At 40.1% G+C, this 23,855-nt stretch overlaps 2 protein-coding genes across 2 annotated transcripts; one reads left to right on the top strand and one right to left on the bottom strand.

Annotated features, from left to right (window-relative positions):
* Positions 1-693: 693 nt before the first annotated feature.
* On the top strand, positions 694-15,313 carry enpep (glutamyl aminopeptidase). The gene is made up of 20 exons (XM_076749110.1): positions 694-1,325; positions 4,003-4,144; positions 5,357-5,488; positions 5,639-5,759; positions 6,597-6,751; positions 7,692-7,805; positions 7,933-8,067; positions 8,180-8,245; positions 8,393-8,458; positions 9,034-9,194; positions 9,754-9,836; positions 10,158-10,291; positions 11,611-11,666; positions 11,757-11,907; positions 12,506-12,579; positions 12,810-12,914; positions 13,199-13,372; positions 13,538-13,678; positions 14,206-14,287; positions 14,502-15,313. The coding sequence occupies exons 1-20, from the start codon at positions 694-696 to the stop codon at positions 14,655-14,657; spliced, it is 2,880 nt and encodes a 959-aa protein (XP_076605225.1). The 3' UTR covers positions 14,658-15,313.
* An 825-nt stretch (positions 15,314-16,138) lies between these two features.
* rrh (retinal pigment epithelium-derived rhodopsin homolog) lies at positions 16,139-23,633 on the bottom strand. The gene is made up of 7 exons (XM_076749150.1): positions 23,350-23,633; positions 21,311-21,501; positions 20,140-20,239; positions 19,098-19,251; positions 18,346-18,514; positions 17,130-17,308; positions 16,139-16,917 (listed from the first exon to the last, which is right to left on the bottom strand). The coding sequence occupies exons 1-7, from the start codon at positions 23,459-23,461 to the stop codon at positions 16,812-16,814; spliced, it is 1,011 nt and encodes a 336-aa protein (XP_076605265.1). The 5' UTR covers positions 23,462-23,633; the 3' UTR covers positions 16,139-16,811.
* Positions 23,634-23,855: the final 222 nt, after the last annotated feature.

Raw genomic sequence — 23,855 nt, 5'->3', positions numbered from 1 at the left:
ATGTTTTTTTCTGTTCCCAAGACATTGTGTTGCAATCACTATTATGCAGGCACAAAGAGAAAACATGATATCAGACGCAGTCATGTCCAAACATTACACCTTTCCCCTGATGTATCTGCTGTCAGCAGGACAGATTCCACTGTATCAAACTCACTATGAAATTTAAACCTCTCTGATAGGGTTTCAAACCAAACACACACACACACACACACACACACACACACACACACACACACACACACACACACACACACACGTGCAGTAGTTCAATCATTCTTAAAGTCAGTTGTCAGCATTGACTTCATGTTCTATTTACATGCTTATACACAGAGAACACCATTTAGTATTTTTTCAAAAAACAACAGACATCCAAGTTGAACTTTAGCTGTTGATTTACAAGCAGATTGTAGATGTTTAACTGAAGGAGGCGTCTCAACAACGCTGAGTACAGAATAAATTTCTCGCTCAATGTGTGAGATTCCCTCTGCTGTCCGACAGATTTCCTCTCCTCACTTCTCCTCCTCTTTCCTCTCTCCACCCCTCAGCACCACAGAGGCAAGCTCTGAATTGGTTCACACAGCTAATCTAAATACTGTAGGAGCCAAAGCACACAGCTCTGACTTCAGGCCAGCTGAAGAGCAGTTAACCTGGAGAAAGTCGGGTTAGACTTAGGAGTTTTCAGGTTTGGAAGTCATGGTTGAGAGCATGGACTTTGAGAAGAAAGAGAAGCGTTACTGCATCCGTGGTAAGCATGTAGCCATCATCTGTGTGGTGGTGGTGGTTTGCTCTGTGGCGGTGGGCCTCGGGGTGGGCCTCTCTAGGTCAGACACCACCACCACCACTCCCTCGCCAGACCCCACAACACAGCCTACCAAACCCCCTCCACCTGGCAGGGGGCCCTGCATGTCTTCCACTGACTCCAGTGGGGACTGGAAGAATTTCCGTCTGCCAAGCTATGTAAACCCAGTCCACTATAACCTGCACCTGGAGCCAAACATGGAAGACGACACCTACACTGGCACAGTGGACATCCACGTGGAAGTCACCAAACCTACCCGCCACCTGTGGCTCCACATTCGGGAGACGTTTGTCAGCGCCATGCCCAGGCTGAGGATGCTGAGCAACCAGACGGGCGAGAGGGAGGTGGCAGTGAAGAGCTGTTTTGAATACAAGCCTCATGAGTATGTAGTGGTGGAGGCCACAGAAGAGCTGCCCGTCACCAGGCCAGGAGAGGTATACGTGCTCAGCCTGGACTTCCAGGGCTGGCTCAATGGCTCTGTGGTGGGATTCTACAGGGTCACCTACACCGAGAACGGGGAGACCAAGTAAGTTCTTTGATTTGATTCCGTCATAAACCATATACACTTAACACACTTGTTTACTCACAAAAAAAACTTTTTGGACTCATCCTATTCAGCATTTATGAGCAAAGTTCTTAACACACTGCAATGTAGAAGTAAGCGGAAACTTTGCATTTAATTGTTTATTAATGTCATTATTAATCGATAACTGGTATATAAACAGATAATGAATAGTAACAAAGAATTGATATGTTGTGTTTCCATGTGTTTTGAACCCATATTAACAGTTTGAAAGTCAGCTGTGAATGATTCGTACATGTGTACATACAGTTAATGAATGTTTGAAGGATTTGTTCCTGTGTGTAATCTAATATCTTTATATAACTATGTAATACAACATTAATAAGTATTCATCAACTGTATATTTCTAATTGCTACCTTGACATGCCTACATGTTGAAAAATATTGCTAAAGGGGTTCCCAGTGCCTTAAAAAGTGATGCCAAGGGATCCTGAGTTAGTGTCTGTATGTGACAAATCGGGAGGAAGAAAGTGTTTGTCTCAACATAATGAGTAGATGCAGAGTAGAAAACAGACTTGCATGTGACTCAGGCGTGCAAAAGGGATGGAAAGACCTACATCTCTGACAGCCTCGAGTCTCTGGACACAGATGTGTCAAATGAGTGGGACCGCAGTGACATGGTCAAGTGCATTGAGGACAGCAGCCTGTCCCCCTGGGGTGGGACAACTCACAAGTTTTGAATCTTTTTTATTAACCTGAGTAGTAAATTTAAAATCACAGGGGAGCAAATAATGAATATTCTTGAAATTACCATATTTTGACATCTATGATCTTGAGTTGAAAATAATAAGCTACTGGTGGGATCCACTGAGGGGCCTGGACAGCAAAAGACCAGCCATTCCTGAAGGTACTGAGAGCTAATAGTTGGGGGCTGACTAATCAGAAAAATAAGAAAACTATACAAAGTTTTAGAAACCAGAATTAAAATTCTAAAACTCATAAGCAACCAGTTATGGGTGATAAGGATTGGTACAATACTACATACAGTAGGCTATGTTCCAAAATACCCAAAGGATATTTACACCAGATGCTACAAGAATAACGCTAACCATACGAGTAACAGTCTTTTCTATGTGCTGCGGTCAGAGGGAAGGTAGAAGCTCAGGTGGAGCTTCGACCCCATGACTCCTAGGATTCATTATCCAATCATACATATCCAGTCATGGAAGGCGGTTGATCATTCTAGCAGGCGTGCCCAAACCAGAGCAGGTTTCTCAGTGATCGTTCCTGTGACAGTCATGGTTATTTGTGCACATACTAAAGACCACGGAGTCAATCTTCAGTTGGAAATGACACTGGTTACTGTGTAACCTTTTTTCAACAGCAATCATTAACTTCCATTTAACATATTGGTGAATCCCTCTATGGTTTTTACACAGTTTATCTCATCAGACCGCACATTTTAGTAACATACCAAACAAAAAGTGGCAACCCACTTTTTCATTCGCATACTTTTAAAGTCCAAGCTAGAAGGTTCATTCTTGGCCTTGAACATAGTAATTAGACAAATCAGTCCCAACTTAAGGTCCACTCAGTGGCTTTTTCTGGAGCTTCGGTCACATGGTCTTCATCAGTGGATGGACTTTGCTCAGTTATGAAGATGCTAATATGTTAACATGCACAACAGCTACTGAAGCGTTAAAGGATCAATTTCCATGAGCAAACTCTATCTACTGACAAAGACTGTGCAATACAATGGAAAGCTCCAGGGAAAAGCTATAAATGGACCTTAAGTGGGGCTAGTTTTGTCAAACTATACAATTCTAGTTTAATCAAAAAACAACACATCGCTACTACTGGTACATTTAATTTTTAATATACATATTTTTTTATTTACATATTTTGGAGTTAATGCTAAATTGCATGTTAGTTGCAGATGAAGTGATACTCCAGAATCTATCTTTTGAGAAACAAACACTCCTCAGCTTTAAGTCGCTGCAAAAGTTTGCAGTTTGCTCCTTCGTGGAGAGCAGCTGGCCTCAGCTTGGATACATGTCAGTTAGAATGGATTCCAGCGGTCACACATGTTTACACTGCAGAAAAAAATGACCATACAAAGAAACTTTTCAAACCACTCCAGAGACATAATCCACTTCATTTCTGTCTGTTCTAAACAGCTGTTTCGTTGACTAAACACTGCCTCATGCATACTGAGCATGTTGATGGATCGCAGAGACGGGGATTTCAAGTCTGCCACCATGAAAACTTAACTGACATAAATTCAAGCCAGATTTCTCTGTGGGATAAATGTTAAAATTACTCAAAGACTATCAGAGTTTTGATAGAGTTTCACTCTAAAGTTTAGGTTTTGACAAGGGTCCCTTACTTTAGTACTAAACACTGTCCTGGTTGAGTCTCCTTGGTCCACAGTGTTTGGTGCATGATTGCATGAGGATGCTTTTCTTTTCATTCAGTTGGCTGGGGGGTAAGGGGAGGTAAATCATGCAAAATACCAGAGGTGGTCTCAATCAGAGACAACAAACTTGCCTCTGAAACTATTTGATTTTTTTGCAAGGTTTAAGTCAAAACAATTGTTGGGGTTAACAACTATAGAAAAAAGACATAAAGCACCTGGTCTCCAACAACCTCTGCAATAATCTGTCCTTCATTTGATCACCAGAAAGATTGCTGCGACTGACCATGAGCCAACAGATGCCCGCAAGTCCTTTCCCTGCTTCGATGAACCCAACAAGAAGGCCACCTACACCGTCTCCATCACTCATGATGCTAAGTATGGAGCTCTGTCCAACATGCCAGAAGAGGTAGGACTCAAGTCAACAACAATAAACAGTTTAAAACACACAGATGCTTGTTCATTTCAAAATGCTACACAGCATAGCTTAATACTTTAAATACTCCCACCTAGGGCAAAGTGACAGTCCAATAAAACCCTTCCCTGAAAAATGATTGTCCATTACTTGGCATTGACAGGTCTGTCAGGCCTTGGATTTCTCCACATGCTGAAACATTGAGCATGGAGAGTCACAAGATAGTTATATTTGCAAATTGATCACTTATTACACATCATAAAATCATTTCTTCTTGTAAAAGATAACATACTGTTTTGTAAATCCAAACAATAAATCATAAGCCTAACCTCTTTGTTGCTTGTTCAAGCATACCTTTCTATAGTAAGCATGCAAGCAGTGATTTGGGAATAACACCACATTTTATTTACATCTTAATTATCTAATATATTAGATTTCTAACACTGTACTACAACAACAGCTAGCAGCTCTACAGATAATCAAATCAGTTAGTGACAGTTGTCAGTTTTGCCAAATGTCTGTCAAAATGTTTGCCATGAAAATGGTCTATCACAAACCTATAACAGCATTGTTTTTACAGCTGAAAGGTGCAATGTGCCCAGACTTTTAGTTTAAGCTTGAGTTATTAAGTACAGCTACTACCTACAGCCAAGGATAACTTCAGCAAAGAGTATAGTGAGCAGGAGTTAGCGGTTACTCTGGTGATATGCTGGAGTGATCTTCAACAGGTGGACATATCTTACACATTATACCTTTAAATTTTTGCCTTTTTCATTTATTTTCTATTCAGTAAATTCAAGTCATTTTGACTAGGCTTCATCATCAGTGTTTTTCATTCTGAAGGAACCCATGCAGCTCATCTCTTAAACTTAACATAAATCCTCAAAATTCACAGCTCCACCAATAACCGCTTATAATTCCTGCTAGTGATTCGGTGTATGTGAGTACTTTGCTGGTAAAACGGTTCATAATCCTGTTTGACTGGATTGCTGGTCGCTGTAGTTGGAAGGAGCATAATTTCTCAAACTTTCCCATGGTCAAGGGAAAAAACAAAGAAACAGGAAGCCAGGCTTAGGGTGAACACTTTGAATACTAAAAGCACAGGAATCAATCTTGTGCCACTGTTTCAGGCCAGGGGATCCACCCACCTTCATAGTCTGAGTGACATCCACATTAACCCATTAGCCATTTTCTCTGCCTCTCCAGAGCCACCAAAACCTGACTGACAATAAAAGGAAGACCTCCTTCAAGAAGTCCGTTCCAATGAGTACCTATTTGGTATGTTTTGCTGTGCACCGGTTTGGCAAAGTGAGCAGAACATCTGCCGGAGGAATTCCTGTGAGTTGACTATTATGTGTTACTATCAATGCCATCACTTTGCAACAAGTACTGATGAAAAGATTTGAAACTAACTTATTCTGTTTAGACTGTCAGACTCACACCAATATGAACGCATTTGTGTGTTTTTGTCCTCCTCTGCCCTTACAGCTGACAATCTACGCCCAGCCCAGTCAATTAGCAACCGCAGAATACGCAGCTGACACAACCAAGATTATCTTTGACTACTTTGAGAAATATTTCGACATGCCATACTCCATCTCAAAACTGGGTAGGTTTAGAAAAACTCTAACCCTAACCCTAACCCTAACACTTCCATAATAAGGGCATCCTCTTATCCCTCCACATAAGCAGCAATCTCAGTGGAACATCAACCAAAGTCTCTGATTTACATACTCCTGTACTGTTATTTACTTTGTTAAGTGTGCTTGATTTACAGTACTGTCATTTAATTTATTTTTCTGTATTTTCCACTTTATTCTTACAGTGAGATACATGTTTTTGGGGTCACAGTGTCCCTGCTGGGCAGTTTTATTCCCTTGGGATAATGCTCCTGAATATATTTTTTAAAATGTTTCTATTATTTGACCATATATTCCCCCAAAGGAAAACTCCACTGAAAACAGATAGCTTATCAGTAGTAGTAGAGGTAAACTAAAGATTCAGAAAAAATAAATCACTGAATCTTGAATGAACTAAAAGTAATAGTTAACAGAGCCATTTCCCAATCCTGTGGAAGAAATCAGCCTGGACATACAATGATGGGGGGAAATCTGTAAATAAGAAGTTCAACACGGTGTCTTTTAAAGTGCTTAAAATAGATTGTTGTGATCAGTAAACTCATGGTATTCTAGCCAATAGATTTTGATCTTTCTTGTGTACGAGAGGAGAATTTGCTCAAATGCTAGTGGCAGAGGTGGTTACCTAAAACTTATTGTTAAATATTATCTAATAAAATTAGGATTTTGTGGTAATGAAGATCCCACTTTGACGGCAATATTGCAAGCGGTTGTCAAGATAAAATCTTAATGTCTTGCAAGAATTAAAAAGGCAGTAATGCAATAAAACAGATGACATGGTTACCTCAGTGGACTCTCTTTTGATCCAGATAAGATAGCGATCCCTGACTTTGGTACTGGTGCCATGGAGAACTGGGGCCTCATCACTTACCGGGAGACCAACCTACTGTATGATGAGAACGAGTCATCCTCCGAAAACAAGCAGCGAGTGGCCAGTGTTATTGCCCATGAGCTGGTTCACCAGGTACTCATACTTACTTACTTATTACTTACTCAGATGCAGGATATTTTTTCACTGTCCTGTGTTGCATATAACTTGAATGCAGTAGTGGAGAATAACTTGCTTAATTAACTCAAATGCTAGACTTAGTAGTAGTAGTGCTTGAGTACAATTCCTTGAGTCCCATGCTAAGTATGGGATGAAGGATGCATCCTTCACATTTCTCTCAGTGTAAACACCACATTTGCCCTTTCAGATGAATCCAGACAAACCTCATGGTGGTGACAAAATCAAAAGCAAAACATTAGGCTGTCCTTTGATGTTCGTTTAGTAGGATTGGAGTAAAAAACAGATAATTCCTCAATATCAGCATTCCCTCAGACATCCCAGTATATACATGGCTTTCACCACACAAAAACAAATTTTTGTAGATGTAGCAGTGTTTGAGGAGACCTCACGTATGTGCATTAATCATTAAATCTTGTCCACAGCCAAGAGTGTTGTAACAAAGCCGTGGCCTTTATCTTTATTTCCCGCACAATGGATTTGTTATAGATAATGAAATGTCATTACAGAGTTCAGAGCTATAAACGTTTAAAATCCTATGTGCTATTGTTCAAGCTTTTTATGACGTACAGTCCGAGAACATTTCTTTCCAAGATGTCAGCTATTTCAGTATGACAGGAGATAAGAGACCTTGTGGCAGGCAATAAAGTTTTCTGAACTGTTCAAAGTTACAGGATTAAGAGATGAGTAGTGATTCATTTTGAATATGATGATGTATGAATAGTCCTCTCGGGGTCAAGCTTTTATGAGGCCTTCTGCTGACATGTACTAAACAATAAACCTAAATCCTTCACATTATACAGTGATATACTGTAGACTGCATATAAAGCTAGAAACAACCTCATGATGGCTAAGATATGAGATATGGTTATATATAGATATGGCTGTGTTTTTCCAGTGGTTTGGGAACATTGTGACTATGGATTGGTGGGACGACCTCTGGCTAAACGAGGGCTTTGCCAGTTTCTTTGAGTACATCGGTGTGGATGAAGCTGAACGCAGTTGGAGCATGGTGAGTTCTCCTTTCAAGGCACAACAAAGATGTACCTCACTATTAGTCCCATTGACATACTAGCAGTCATTTTAGGGACTTTAGTAACTGTAGTGAAACTTGCCTTTTGTCCTCCTGTCGCACACAGCGAGACATAATGATCGTCAATGATGTGCTTCCTGTCATGGTGGATGATGCCCTCCTCTCCTCTCACCCAATCATTGTGGATGTGTCGACCCCAGCAGAGATCACCTCTGTGTTTGACTCCATCTCATACAGCAAGGTACAACGACTGGAAAGCTTCACACAGTAAAGGTTGCAATTTAGTGTTCTGGAAAACATATTGTCAAGCAACAAAATATTATATGTAATGAAAATGATCCAATTTTATCCAGGGAGCATCTATTCTTAGGATGCTGGAGGACTGGATGGGGAAAGAAAAGTTCAGAGACGGCTGTCGAGTAAGTCAGATATCGGTGCAGCTTCATGACAGATACTCATCCAAGGGTGTCTCTCTTTTGATTCATGTTCATTAAAGTTTTAGTGTTCCACCCGCTCATTGACAAAATCCTGTTTTTTTGTTTTTTTGTTTTGTCTCCTTTCACCAGAAATATTTGAAGGACTACTACTTCCAGAACGCCAAAACAGCCAACTTTTGGGCATCTCTTGCCAATGTATGTTTTAACTTTATCAGTTTTATCCTCAACTTTCCTACAAGGGCACATTAATAGTAAGAAATAATGCTTATTTGCTTTCTGAGGTGAGGAGATGGGGGCTGAAACTGAAACTGCTAGCCTTGCTCTGTCCAGAGTTCAGAAATACCCCTCTAAAGCTCACTGATGAATGTGTTGCATCCTGTTGGTTTAGTCTTAACACAAACAAATATAAAAATGACAATTTCAGGAATACGAGTTATGAGCTGGAACTATCCGGAACAATGTACCCATTCACTCAGCTCTTCTGTCTAGTGTCTCTAGCTGTAGCCTGGGTTATCAGGTATGGCCAGTGAAGAGGAAGCTGCGCACAGTCACTGCACATTGCTGTCAACAAGAAACTGTTAAGAAACTGTTAACTGCTAAGCTATAGGCCAACCACACCTGCTATGCATTGAAGACACAGACATGAGATCAATACCCATCTGAACACTTACTCTCAGAAACAAAACAAGTAAACATATTTACCAAAATGTTGACAACTTGCTTTAAGCTTTGACTGAATCTCTGAACACTCGCTATGTTCTCCTGCCCAGGTGAGCGGGTTGCCGGTTGCGGAGGTAATGGATACATGGACCAAACAGATGGGCTATCCTGTGCTGGACCTCTCTGTGTCAGGGACGGATGCCAAGCTGACCCAAAAGCGTTTTCTCCTGGACCCTAAAGCTGATCCCAACAAACCTCTTTCACCTTTTGGGTCAGTGATACAAAGAAGACACAAAGACCAGTCACACATGAGATCCTCAGAGCTGTCTTAAATGGATTAGGATGGCATCATCTTATTGTGGCATCTACAGAAGTCTGTAGAGAGTAGTTAGAGACACTTATGTTTAATTTGCTATCTCTTGGTCATATTAGAATCATGTTAGTAATTCAGGATTGCAGGATTAAAAACTAAAATACTTTTTGAGAACCATCCGATTGAGGTATTGTAATATGATAATTTAGTAGGCAACATCTACTCATGTTGGAGTTTTGATGTATGAAAGTAAACATTTTTTTTGGTCATCTTATCATCTCTATCGTGATGTGAAAGGTGTTACACATAGTTCCAGAGGAGTGAAGAAATTGGCACCCTTGTGACCAGGCCGAGTTTGAAAATGAAATGCACTTTTTGTTCTATTGTCCATTATATCAATCTTAAGACATAGGCTTTTCCTTAGAATGTCTGCAAAATATCCTTTATTTTTAAGAAATGGGCATCGTGGGATTCCCATGTCAGTGCATTAATAACAATGAAAGAGGTTCTGTTACAGGTACAAGTGGACAGTTCCAGTCAAATGGCACTCTGTGACAAACAACAAGACTACGCTGGACATGTTTGAGAGCAAGAGCCCAGGTAGTATGCTCAGCTCAAGTAGTGTGTAATCATTTTCAAAACATTCAAAATAATCAAAATCATGATCAGTGCTCTGCTTTTAGGCCAGCCAATGACACATGAATGTCAAATATTTTCTCAGTGATGATGAGAACATAAATGAACCATAAATAACAGATGAAGAGGAAAGAATACAGTCACACAAATAAAAATGGCCTTTTTTTCTGAATGAGCAAAGTCAAGGGGTTTATATTTTACAGCAGAAACAGACCAACCAAAATGTAATATTCACCCGCTTCACTTCCACACTAATGTGTTCCCAATGACTGTGCTGATTTTCAGAGCTTGTCATCAGTAACTCCATCTCAGCGGGCGAGCTGCTGAAGGTAAACAATGATCACATTGGATTCTACAGAGTCAACCATGACAGCCAGACGTGGGCCCTCATCAGTCAACAGCTTCAAAACAACCACTTGGTAAAGCTGTGCTCTCTGTTCCACACGCACACAATGCTTTGCACATTTAATTTGTAGTTTAGTTGTAATTTAGTTACTTTCACAGCTGTTAATGTTGTTCACCCTCACCCTCTGCTGTACAGTTTAATACTTGAAATGCGTATAAAGACAGTCTCTTGTTTGATATTCTCTCACTCCTCACTTGAACCGGAAGTAGCTCCAGTCTTGAACGCTCAGGTCTCTCAAGGAGCAAGGAGAGATCTTTGAGGATCCTTAGGAGCCTTAGTGGGAGTCTCTTCCTGGCCAACATGCAAGATTATTGGATATGAGTTATTAATTGGATTTTGGATGATAAGACTGATATGATACATCACAACATCACTGCAGTGTCATACCAGAGGGAACACAGATAACAGATTAAACTCAAGGGTATCACTCCCAGGTTTTACATTTAATTTGTTTTCCAATTCAGGTTACAAATCTGCATTAATTAGGTGTATTAGTTAGGTCTGAACAACAAAATGACCACAAACAAAGGTTTTTCTTTTCATGATCTGCTATTCGCCACGTTAACCTTTATTACGGATGCGAATAAAGTCAGAGAGACAAGGAAAGCCTGTCAGTCAGCAAGAAACGTTTTTTATATCACTTGTCATCATTTCCATTCAGTCACATGTGAGGCTACCAATTCCGTTGGTTTGTTTGATATAACATTTAGCTGGAATAGATTAATGATTGTGGAGTACCATTTTGAAACCTTGAGTTTGGCATTATGGCCGTCGCCATCTTGTTTTATGGAGCCTCAAGTAACCACATTTAGACAAGCGGTTTCAACCTCTATGCTGATCAGATCTGACTGAGAACCCGAGGACATGCTGTGGTAGCATCTTGTCAGTCACAAGGCATACTCTGCATTATTGTGCATTTTACTTTTAATGGGACCTTAGTTTACAAAATGAACATCATGTTGAAGAAGAGTTGGAACTTGTGATTGACACAGTAAATTCATAAGAAAGTGTTTACTGGGGTAATAAATCATGAGAAAAGTGTGGTCATTTTCTCATAAACTTACAAACAAGCAGACTTCTGTCTGCAGAAATCGGAGTCGCCCCCTGCTGGCCATTAGAAAGAATGCATATCTAAGGCATTTCTGCATTGGCCTCACTTTTCAGACTCAAAGGCTCTGTTCACTTATTATACCATCTATAAATGGTATAATAAGTCAGAAGAAAGGACTTCTCATTTGGATAAAGACATATTTCCTCGTTTCTCCTCTCATGGTATGTAATCTAATTCACCCAAACAAATCATAACACGCAGTTGTTTCCATTCGTACACAGGTGTTTGATGCAGCTGATCGAACAAGCTATGTTGATGATGCTTTTGCTCTTGCAAGGTAATATTTCACCTGAAAACACACTGTGTGAACATTCATGCCACCAGTGGAATACAGAGATTGCAAATACTGTTTTATTTCACCGTCCAGGGCGGACATCATAGATTATGGTACAGCCTTCAACCTAACAAAGTACCTGACAAACGAAACTGAATACATAGTCTGGGACCGTCTGGCCTCTTCTATTGCCTATGTTCGGAACATGCTCTCCAGCAATGCTGAACTCTACCCAAAGTTTCAGGTAAGGGGCCTGTTCATCCTCAGTTCTGATGAACTGTTTCCTAAACCTCATGTTTTGTTTTTGTTTGAAAAAGCTCCCATTTAAAAGCCCAAAGTTTCATTTCTCCAGTTCCGATGTGTTTGATGGCTTTCATTTATTTCATTTTTTATTGATTTTTGTGTATTTTATTCTATTTAATTCCCTGTACTTTGTATTTAGTTGATTTTATTTATATAATTGTGGTGCTAATTAGTTTTAATGTAGTTTTGCCTATATACAGCACTTTGTAACTTTTAAAGGTGTGATTTGATGAGCACCTTTACACCTGTACAACATTCAGTACAACGTGCAGTGTCAAGCTTGGACAGGCTGTTAGTCCTCTGACTGATGGTCTCATTTTCTTAATCTGTTATACATCAGCGTCTGCCTCTGGAGCTGAACAAACAAACTGCCACAGGTTGAGGCATCATGGGTCAAAAAGTCATTAGCTATAAATACATATGGGAAATGGTCCAGTACAAACCTCAAGTCTTCCTTTAAAGAGATAAAGTGGGTGAGAGAGGTTCTGTATAGTTCTCTGGTGTTGATAAGGAAACATGTCTTTGTTTCTTTCCTCTAGAAAGTGTTTGATGGTTATGTTCTGCCAATCTCAACAGAACTTGGATGGACTGATAATGGGACACAGACAGAGAGGTACAGCAGGAACAGTGTATAAAACATGACTTATTCCATTAGAGTTTCATAATGAAAGCACCTCAGATCTCCCTGGTCTCCTTCACTTGGTACAGCCAGTAAACCAGCAACAAAATGATTGATGTGAAACCAAATTTGTGGCCTTTTATGCTCATCCATGCACTAATTTACCAGCCAATGTAAAATGGGTGGTTGGTGATCCTGTCATGTGACTGTTGAATGTTTGGCAGGTTACTGAGGGAGACTGTGCTCAGCATCGCTTGTCAGATGGGAAATCAGGAGGCTCTGAATAGTGCCTCTGCCATTTTTGACGACTGGATTCATGGAACTCTCAGGTATCACCGTCTCAGTGGATTATTTGTGGTTCATTTTCCTTACAGCCAGACAATAAATACTCTAAAGTAACAAACCTGCAGCCTGCATCACTTTTACTACTGATGTTTCATATCGTCAGAACATTTTGCTTTTAACTCTGTGTTGCAATATGATGACATGGTGCCACCCTGTAAAGAAAGTAACACCACCAAAGAGCGTGCTTTGAGCACAGTTACTGTTTCAGAATTCCGTTTTTCATCTCTTAAAATCTGACATTAGAATTTCTCAACCTCTATTCCTGCAGCAGTGTCCCAGTGAACCTGAGGCTGCTGGTCTATCGATATGGCATGAAGAACTCAGGCACCGAAGAAAAGTGGAACACAATGTTCGAGAGGTACAAAACTACTTCTTTGGCTCAAGAGAAGGACAAGCTGCTGTATGGACTGGCGTCGGTGGAGAACGTGGCACTCCTATCCAAGTAATTAAAATATGTCATTATCAAATTCATCATCTGACAAACAAGATGTTACATCACTTTGGGTGTGATGAGATTGTGTATTTGGTTAGACATGTTTTTGTGTCATGTGGTGCCTGTGAGCCAATAGCAAATAGACTCTTGAATAACCTTTCATCTGTCACATAGGCTCCTGGAGGCGGCTAAAGATGAAAGTGTGGTGAGGAGTCAGGATCTGTTCACTTTGGTGCGATACGTGTCCTACAACCCACTGGGGCAGAGTATGGCCTGGGACTGGGTCACACTCAACTGGGATTACCTCGTCAACAGGTCAGTGCAACAAGGTCTATGAGCAAACAAACAGAGTTGGCAACAACCACATCTGGCAGTAACAGACTCAGGCCTTCATCAAACAAGTCAGCATAGCACAAAATAAATTGAATTTGAAAGTTCCCTTTGGCCACTTGGTCTGCAAAGTATCTGAACTTGAGCTCCATAAAATTAAATCCTGTGTCTCGTGAAAACCCACTGTACTCACAAGTCCAGGAGGCAGGGAAATGCTGAGTGAGGGTTAATTTGAAGACAAAGCTCACAACATGACAGCAGGTGATTCTCATCCAAAATGACCTTTAACTCCTTTGGAAGGGATTGACATTACAGGAGGACGTGGTTCCCCACGCTGCTTACTGGGTCTCTTGGTAATTTAACTCATTGTTCTGGACTACATTTTAGCCATTTTGTAGTTTAAAGACAAAATTTCAATTCACTGAACTTGAAAACTAACTTTTTCACCAACAGTCAAATTTAAAAATGTGTGTTTTGGGAATCATCAGATGATGAACTTTCTTTATCAACAGATACACCATCAATGACAGAAACCTTGGTCGCCTACTGACCCAAATCAGCACCACCTACAATACAGACCTCGAGCTCTGGAAGGTTAGCACTGGCTTTTGTGCTAATTTACTCCTCCTTCAGTTGTCATTATTCAGAAATGGGATGTCTTTTTAGCTCCCAAGGCTTTGGAAGTATTATTTACTGATGGCTAAAAATGGGATAAAACGTTTGATTTTGTGATATTGTCCAAGCAAATACAGATTGACAGCTTGTGTTCCGCCTTCTTCAAACACTTTTCTCCATGCTGGTCTTGTAGATGGAGCATTTCTTCTTGAAAACACCAAATGCTGGTGCTGGGGACATGCCCAGGCAGCAGGCACTGGAAACAGTGAGGAACAACATCGAATGGATCGCGAATAATGAAAACGAGATCAAAGGGTGGCTAGAGAGCAACGCTAACCCTAAACCCTAAACTGCACCACTGGAAACTACTGCAGGGATATGGACACATTGTGCCTGCATAGAACCAGAGCATCTCCACCTCCTGTTTACACATGTGGCCTTACAGGGTGTGGTTGGGTTCAGTTTGTGTTCTTTGTAAGAGGCCAAAGCAGGGGGCTTCCTGATCTGAATCAACATTTGAAAACAGAAAATCAAAACAAATATCCGCGTTCTTACTCACAAGTAATTCATACAGAACCTGATGTCATTTGTGAAAGCCTCATTTTAAAAATTGTCGTGGATCCATTTAGCAGAGTGCTGATTTGGGGTAAGTATTCAAAATATCCAAATTGCTAATGTGGAAATTCTCTACTGTTGTCCAACATTAATAAAGCACACAATAGGACATTTAGACCTGGGTTATGAATGAGTAGAGTTCCTGTCTATTTAATGTAAATTAACTTTGACATACATATTTTGTTATATAAATGCTGCACTGTGGTTTTGCAGCTGCCCTTTTTCTTTCATAGACTCTCCTTGTACTTTAAACCTTTTTATTACAAATTATTCATTGTATTTTTGTAAAATTTTAACTTATAAAGGAAATCTGAATTTTTTTATTTTCAACAAATGCAAGCATTGTATTGATTTGAATTAAAATGACATTAAATCTCAGGTGTTGGGCACAGAAACTGTGGCTTCTATCATTCTACACCCCCTGTAACACAGGGTTCTGTTTACATGCACAAAATAATCTGTTTTTTGCCCATATTCCCAAAAATATCAAGCTGTATACATGGCAAATGAAAATGAATATTCCACTAATGTTCCCATTGACATGCAGCAGTGCATTGTTCAGTTAACGTAATGATGTTGTCCTTACGCCGCTTGTGTCAAAATTGGAGTTTTCCAGCGGGGGTGGACTTGTTCTACTGTGCAAAGACAGCCTTTCTCTTTCATTTATGCAACCACTTGCTTGAAAAGGTCAGCATTGCTGTTACTGTGTCTTTTATAATGTTTAAAAGGGTTTGTGTTTCTCCTTCTGAGCAGAAATATCGGCTTCTCTTTTGTGCATCTCTACCCCAGTCTTGCAAACTGCCGGCTAGGCAACACATAGAGCTGACTGCGAATGAGAAAGAGGCCGTGTGTCACAAACTGCCATGAAAACCCCAAGTGAATGCTCTTAAAAGCAGAATAATACTGGCATATCCCACATCTTTATCTGAAAATGCTACATTCGGCTTAGTTCAGAAAATGATTCATTGTAATAGCTTAAAGTGGTCACCAGTATATAAAGCAGCTAACACTACATCCACCTCAGTCATCTACAATGTCAGACTACTGCTTATATGTTAATGCATCAATAATGCAACAATAACAAATAAACAATATTACACAATATCATTATTAATAATAATCTTAAGACAATAACATTCTGCTGTAAAATGTGCAATCATCATAATATGACCAAACAAAAAACAGATGCTGGGTATTTCAGATTTAGCTACCAGATTTATTACAAAAACACAGTTTGACTCACTGTTGTTATTGAAATGTTAGCAACATTTTTGCCTGTAGGCTTTTGCCAAAGCACTGTAAAACTTAAATACATATTATATAGATAAAAACACTAGGTTTTTAGTTATTCCCAATACCCATCTCTGCAGTTCAAATGAAACACCTTGACATACATCACAGTACACAGTGTCTACTAAACATGTCTAGTAGACTCTAGTAGTAGTATGTCTTGGTAATAATGCATTACAAAGCATTATTGTTGCTATATCTTTAGAGTATGGTCCTAAGTTTTAGTTAAAGTTTCAAGATTGGAGTTATTTTCTTTAATCATTTGATTTTCTTATGTACATCATTGTAAATAATTACACTGCATCTATCTAGTTAGAATAGTAAGAATAACAAAAACCATGTTGGATTTTGTCAAGCAGTTGAAGAATGCAGTTCACACACAGAGTTTCATTGTCCATTTCTTCTTGAATTAACTGGAACACAAAGAGTACACACAGCAAGTGGAATTTACACAGTAAACACCACAGTGCATTAGGTTATTCAACAGAACAATGGCTATAGTAGAAACACAAAACACTGACAGTGAATGTTATTTTATCCTAGCAATCTTCTATACATGGTTTTAATGCCAATGTATACAATGCCATGCAATTTCACCTCACTGGGTCAGAGGTTGTTGGGAGGTTGTCATGGGAACCTGGGTATTGATGGTGATTCGCTGCCTGGTTTGACATCGGATCATCCCTATGATGGCTCTTCTGAACCTGCAGGAAAAGATCATTTATATGTTAATTTCAAGGCAGTATTTGCCGTGTGTAGTGAGTGGATGGTGCATTCAAATACAGTACAGCATTAAAACAGTAAAATAACACGTCCCCCTCTACCCCCACAACTGTCTCTCACATGCGTATTCAAAACAAGTACATGTGCACTCACATTAACTGCCATCCAAGCATAATAAAGAGAAAACGCTCACTTTTTGTTTGCAATAACATAAATGCAGGGGTTGTAAAAGGTGGAAGACTTGGCAAAGAGTGGAGCGATGATAGCCATGGGAGCAGGGATAGTCTTGGGGTCACCAAACGAGGCCCAGAGACACACCATGGAGTACGGAGACCAGGCCACCAGGAACATGACAATCATCACGATGGACATCTGCCAGCCACAAACACAGCAACACGTTTTCATATAATATGGACAAAACATTGTGTACAGTTCAGAAGAAAGAATTAAACCAGGGAGACAGACATTAAAGTGAAAAAGGGTGTGTTAAATCTGCCAAAAAAAACATGCTGTTTTGGTTTTCCTGGTCAAGAAGACTTGACAAGAAGTTTTTTTCTTGCCCAGTGTACATCTGTGTATCATTTGCATATTTATCGTGCAGTCATTTTTTGTGTTTCTTTATAATATGTTTGACTGGGATCATATGGAGTTTAAATAGTAATGGTCAAAGAATTGAATCTAGGGATTCTCGACATAGAGTGCTTAATTCCAGTTTACAGAAAAAACTGCCTGTCCTGTAGATTCTGTTCTGAAACACTGCAGAACCGGGCTGGGCGTGCCGACCTATATTTTAATCTCTCTCTAATATCATCATCAACAGTGTCAAAGTCTGTGTTTAAAACTACTATGTTGCCTGGCTTGATGGCCCAGGCCTACCAAGGCAGGCTGGGCGGTAGTGATGCAGGTTTGGATGATTGATATCCACTGGGATTTTCCTGCACCTGGTGCTTTTCCAGCTGCAGGTGGTCACTTGGAGTGAGATGGGCAGAAGATGGTTTGTTCTGCCTTTAGTTTGAGAAGGAGGGTTAGATACATTGGGTCACAGTTACACCGGTAAAGTGTGGGTTGATATCTGGCCCATGAAGACTGTTTTGATTAAAACTGAACACAGATGAATGTGAAACGTACGTCTCTGGTGGACATTGCTTGTGTCAATATTGGAGTCTGGATGCAATAAGACCTTGTTACATGTCGCATCTCTGCTGTGGTTACAATGTACACCGGAAGTGTTTCACAAATAAGACATTTTCAAGCAATACATGCAGGAAAAACTCTGATTAATTGACTGACAATCAGCTGAGATGTTGGATGTTGGAATGCCTACATCAGCAAGCTGTATGCCACTCAATGACAGCAGAGTAGAAGAAATAAGAGAGTCTGAAAATGGCTCAGCATGGCTCAGTTTTCACCTTGGTGACATCCATCTGGTCTGACCAGTCGACGTTGATACTGTCCAAGCAGTTGCTGGCTTTGTATCTCCTCACAGTGACTGACACATTGTAGTAGCAGTAAAACATGACAGACAGTGGCACCACAAAGTTCACAGCAATCACTGCCATAGTGTAAGAGATGAAGGAGCTGTGGGGGAAAAGCAGAGGTAGTTACAGTGTGGGACATCGTCGACAGTCTCATTCACAGCAAGGATGAGGTGATGTTCACCACTTTGTGAACACATGAATGTATAAAGGATATTACTACATAGGTTCAGGAACACTTGTCAGTAAACACATTTAGTTTTCAAATGATGGTATTCTGTTTTCATTTACGTTTCACACAGCATCCCAACTTTGGAATGATTCAGGATTTTACATGGTGTTCCCAAGCCCATGTAGTAATAACCCTTATATAACTGTAACTTTTCACAACAGCGTCCCACCTCCTTTGGAATCGGGTTTGTAATCATGTTTATTTTATCTATGATTTCATATTGGGGGTATTTGTTTCTTGTGTTTTAGTAATCAGTGTTGGTTGATTAGGATGGGAGCACTGTAATTTCCAGATTTTTATGAATAAATTGAACTGTGAACCTCAAGAGAGTTGAGACACAATAGCTATTACAACCCAGTAATTGCTTTGTCATCGTTCTTGAGTGCTGTTTTTCACAAAATGTTCTAAATACTGTCATGTATGCAATAACATCTCCAGTCTTTTGTTAACTCACGCATCATTTTTTCTCCAGTTGATGGTGCATGTAGCTCCTGTGGGGTCGGGGGCATAACCAGCCCAGCCCACTATAGGCATGGAGGACCAGAACACAGCATTCAGCCAGGCTGCCAGAATGAGAAGGTTGTACGACCGCACCGTCATTTTCTGCCCTGGAGAGAGGAACGACATGAACATTCCTAATGAGGGTTGGGAACGCTGGAAAACTGTTAATCCAGAGTGGAGAGAATGGCTTCATTGTAATTTATTCTTATTTAGTTGAGTACATTTTGTAGTTACTTTGCAATGTCATTACATCAACAAGGTTTATTTCATCGGGAACATGGTAGTGTTGAGTAACTCTCATGGCAAACTCCCCATTTGAATTGATATGTGACTGATGTGTTTAAGTAATTTTTTCTTTGACCAGATGGTGGCGCTAGAGGAAAGGTCAGGGGCCACCAATATCTCTGGAGGTCAGATTATTAGCTACACCTAGCTAAAACTAACATCATCTGATACAACATTCCTGCACTAAACGTTAATGATGGTTCTAATGTTCACTTTTTGCTGAAAGCGTTTTTACCTACCTGATAAATGGGGTGGACAAAAAAATAGATACACCATTCACAATAATGCAGTACAGTTCAACAGCGCCACAAACTGCAGCCCCTAAAATGACTAGACAGTTGTTCTCTAAAACAGCTTCAACATAATTTGAGCATTTTAACTGCCATGAAGAGGATTTTTTGCAGGACTATTGCATTACACTGCATGGATTTTTAGTTAGATTGACTAAACAAACTGGCAAATCACTGTATCTTATCATTACTTTAGTTCTAATTAACAAAATATGGGAAAAGCTTTCCCTATCACTGTATTTACATACATTTAAATCAATCTAGCAAATAAGAACATATGATAAAACCGGCTCCACTAAATTTCTAGTTTCCTAATGTTGTTTTTGTGTCTTTACTATAAACAGTTTACAATCTTATCTTTTACCAATGTTGAATTTAAGTGTCTTTTAAGATAATATCAACTGCAATATAAATATATACCTATATCTGGTCTGCAGATGGTGAGGTAGCGGTCGATGGCCACCACAGTCAGCAGACCGATACTGGCCATACCAAAGAAGATGTTGAGAGCCGCATAGATCTGCATACAAATACAAACAAATGCAATGTAAGTGCTTTTTAAAACACATAGGTCATAATAATGGACTTTTTACTGTAATGATAATAGGCCTGGAGGTTTATTGGTTCATACTAGATGCATATTATTGACACATAAAGTTACTAAACATTTGTTTAGCATATTTCCACACAAAATTTCAGTGTTTCAAAAAATTCCCATTCAAATTTCCCATAGTCCAAAGTGACATTTCCTTTTAGGTGACATTGATCAGTGTTATCTAACATAAGCAGTAGATATTGTATAGTTAAAACATTTGTCTCTGGCTCTCCCAGCTCTGCTTCTCACTGTAGATTACTATCACATGGCTCAGTATTACTGTGCAATAACAAGGACTGAGAAAAAATCCATAATCTGCCCTAAGACTCAAACACGCGGCCTGCTGCAGTGCATTAAGTGAACTTGCGTCAGCCTGCTGACAGGTTCAGTCTCATGGTCAGTCACGTTTGTCAGTGTGACATTTTCAAAGGTTTGACAAAACACGATGGCATGGAGAACTACGAGGCTGGTCTAACTGACTGGGTCTTATTGGTGAGCAATAGAGGGGCTAAATCCAACCATAAATTTTCATTACACTGTGGTTAAGTGTTAAGCCTGATGAGTACAAAGCTCTCACTTTGCACACCTTGTTGTGAAATGTATATGTGAGTGGTTTTTAGTTTTTTGGATTTGACATGGAACAAAATAATAAGGAATAATATATCTTATTTGGTTTAAATGTCAGAAATAGAGTGGAAAATATCATGACAATCCATTTGTAATGCTGCTGAAGCAGTTCACAAACGAGGGGGTCTGTAATGGGTTGTCTTTTCCTGTCAAACCATCACGGTACGGGGTCATGGTCAGGGGCATGCAGACTACACAGCATGTAGACTGATGCACGCAATGCAGAACCAAAGGTCAAACCAGGCTTTTATGAACAGAATCATGACTTATGTGTGCAGTGCAAGTGCATAATGAGACCATATAGGATGGGTCCTAGAAAACAATAACATCGATGTACATGTTGGCTGCTCAGCCAGTGAAATAACCCACCTGACAACCAGTGTAGCCAAATTTCCAGCTGCCATGGATGTCTGAGGCAGCTGACATGGGATAGCCGATACCAGCCACCCCGATGTCAGTTAAAGCCAGGTTGATTATAATGAAGTTGGTGGCAGTGCGGAGCTCCTTAAACTTCACAAACATCAGCAGCACCACAATGTTGCTCATTAAACTAATGACACCTGAGAAAAGAAAAGGAGATGAAGTGAAAGTCAAAGCTGCAGCCCGTAATCCTGGATTTATTCTACACAGACGTCACGCTGGCTGAGGGGTAAACACAGCACATAAGTGCTTTCAGATGCATTTCCTCTGATGGCTCCAAAAGATTGATTGCATTCAGTTTAAATGGAAATCAATAACATCCACAAGAAGTGAGTCTCTATACAGAAATTCACTTGTTCTGATGTGCCTCTTGACGGTAGTTCCCACAATCCTTATAGAGGTTGGTAACCATGACCATGTTGTATATTAAGAAAAGTCCACATATGATGCATATGGGACAGAGTCATCATTACTGTCATTCCACAAGAGAAACACAGAATTAGGGATTCAAAAACAGTTTTAAAGATGGTCACCAGATCCTAGCAGGAATCTAACACTGAACATGTTTTCACATCAGCCAGTCTCACTAAACATCAGACACAAAATACAATACCAAGACCTGGATAAGTTACGTAATGCTATCAGAGCAGCTTTTCAAAGGACAACAATGGACTAATTTTCCTCCACCGTCAAAGGCCTTGAATAGTCTAAGCCCTCCTGTTTATCTGATACGGGTGTTTCCTTTACCAACATGTCCAATGTGGACATATTGTTTTCAAAGCCATTAGAAAGAGCTAACAGAAACATTCTGCTACACTGACGAACACCATCCCTGTTTAACACCAACAAATCCCTCCAGAGTCAATATCCCCACCACTGTGGGGAGTTTTCCTTTGTTGTAACTGACCTCCAAAGGGATTATTATTTTATTTTTGAAATATTTTTTCAATGCTGTGAGCACCAGGAACAACATTCCACACAAAAACTATTGATGGATGGATGCTAAACATGAGTGTCAGTTGAAGTTTGGGTGCACCCATCATTCAACAATCACTGGATACAGAACTTTGTCGCTGTAATCCAAAAAGGACAGGTACAACATGACAAGATTTGAACGTGTAATAAACAAACGTATAAATAGACTGTATACAGTGCAGCATCAGTGCCAGGCCAACACTTTCTCCTGCAAGTTCCATTTATAAACGATTCGTTTGCAACAGCAAACCCCTTTGAGAGAAACATAATGTCTTCTGGATTGTGTTTGCCAGCACAATAAAAAAAGCCCTCTCATAAAAGAAACCAGCAACGTTGCAAAATGTTGATTCTGAATGAATCAGCAAAAGTTCACAGCTGACGTTTTTCATTTGTTTTCCCACAAAACTCCCTCATAGCAACAGTTTTATGGTCATGTTTACGTCATTCAAAGGACTCTGTTAGGGTCAAGGGAAAATGCTGGTCTTTGTTAAATATTAAAAGATGTGGCTACTTTATTCGAAGTATAACCTCAGCCAGCTTCTTTCCAACATTAACCAGTTGTTTTTTCAGCCTAATCCTTGAACGACGGGCGGGACGTAGTGTGTGAGTGCCTTTCTAATGACCACTTCTCTTCCTGTTCCCTTTCTCTTCTGATTTGTGTGCATCACGAGACCTAGATGTCATGGATGGGGAGAAAAATATTCCCAGAGAAAATAACCCTGCCAGCAGTTATGTTGAAAACACAAAGGCCAGAGCCAATAGGAATTAGGTAAAGGCAGTTGACTGGGCAGCATGTTTGGGGAAAGGCTGCGTGCAGCAGAACAAACAGTTGCAGCTCCTGACCGGGAATTTAATAAAATCACTTCATATCATTCCTGTATTCATTGATGCTGTTCTTTATAATGACTGTTAAATTTGATCATTTGACTATATAAGATTCACCAGAAGACCGCGAAGCAGATAAATCACACTGAAACAACACAATACTCACTCACTGGTCGTCTCTGTCTTACCTGCAGTAATAAGGTATGCAGCCACTATGTTGTGCTCCAGTTGGGTAAAGGCACTTTCTCCCCCATAAGGTGCAACATTATCTGAAATATTGACTCTGGAGTCAATCCCCATCTTCTGAGGTGTTAGACAAACAAAACTGACACTTAATTGAAGTAAACGGTCTGTCTGGGAACAGTCCTGGAAGGAAAAACAGAGCGGGGATAAAAAAAAAATAAAAAAAAAAAAATCTGAACAAACGAGATGTAGAGAGTGAAAAGTTCTTCGTCTGACTAAAATCTGTAGGGTGTTGTTGTGGAGGGGTGGGGGTTAAATGTTGAGGGATGGGGTGAAGGGGATTAATACATACCACTGCTCCCCCGTCCCCTGTTTGCAGGAGGCAGCCTGTATGTTACGTGGGCAGCAGGCTGCACCAGAGAGGCTTACCCCTCACGTGGAGTTGGCTGCAGGTTGGGCTCGGGCCAAAAAGCTTTGAAATTACAAAACTGAGGCCTGAACCTCAGGTTGA

Source organism: Chaetodon auriga, chromosome 14, assembly GCF_051107435.1.
Source record: "Chaetodon auriga isolate fChaAug3 chromosome 14, fChaAug3.hap1, whole genome shotgun sequence".
NCBI classification, from domain to species: Eukaryota; Metazoa; Chordata; class Actinopteri; order Chaetodontiformes; family Chaetodontidae; genus Chaetodon; species Chaetodon auriga.
This window is presented reverse-complemented; position numbering and strand designations above follow the sequence as displayed.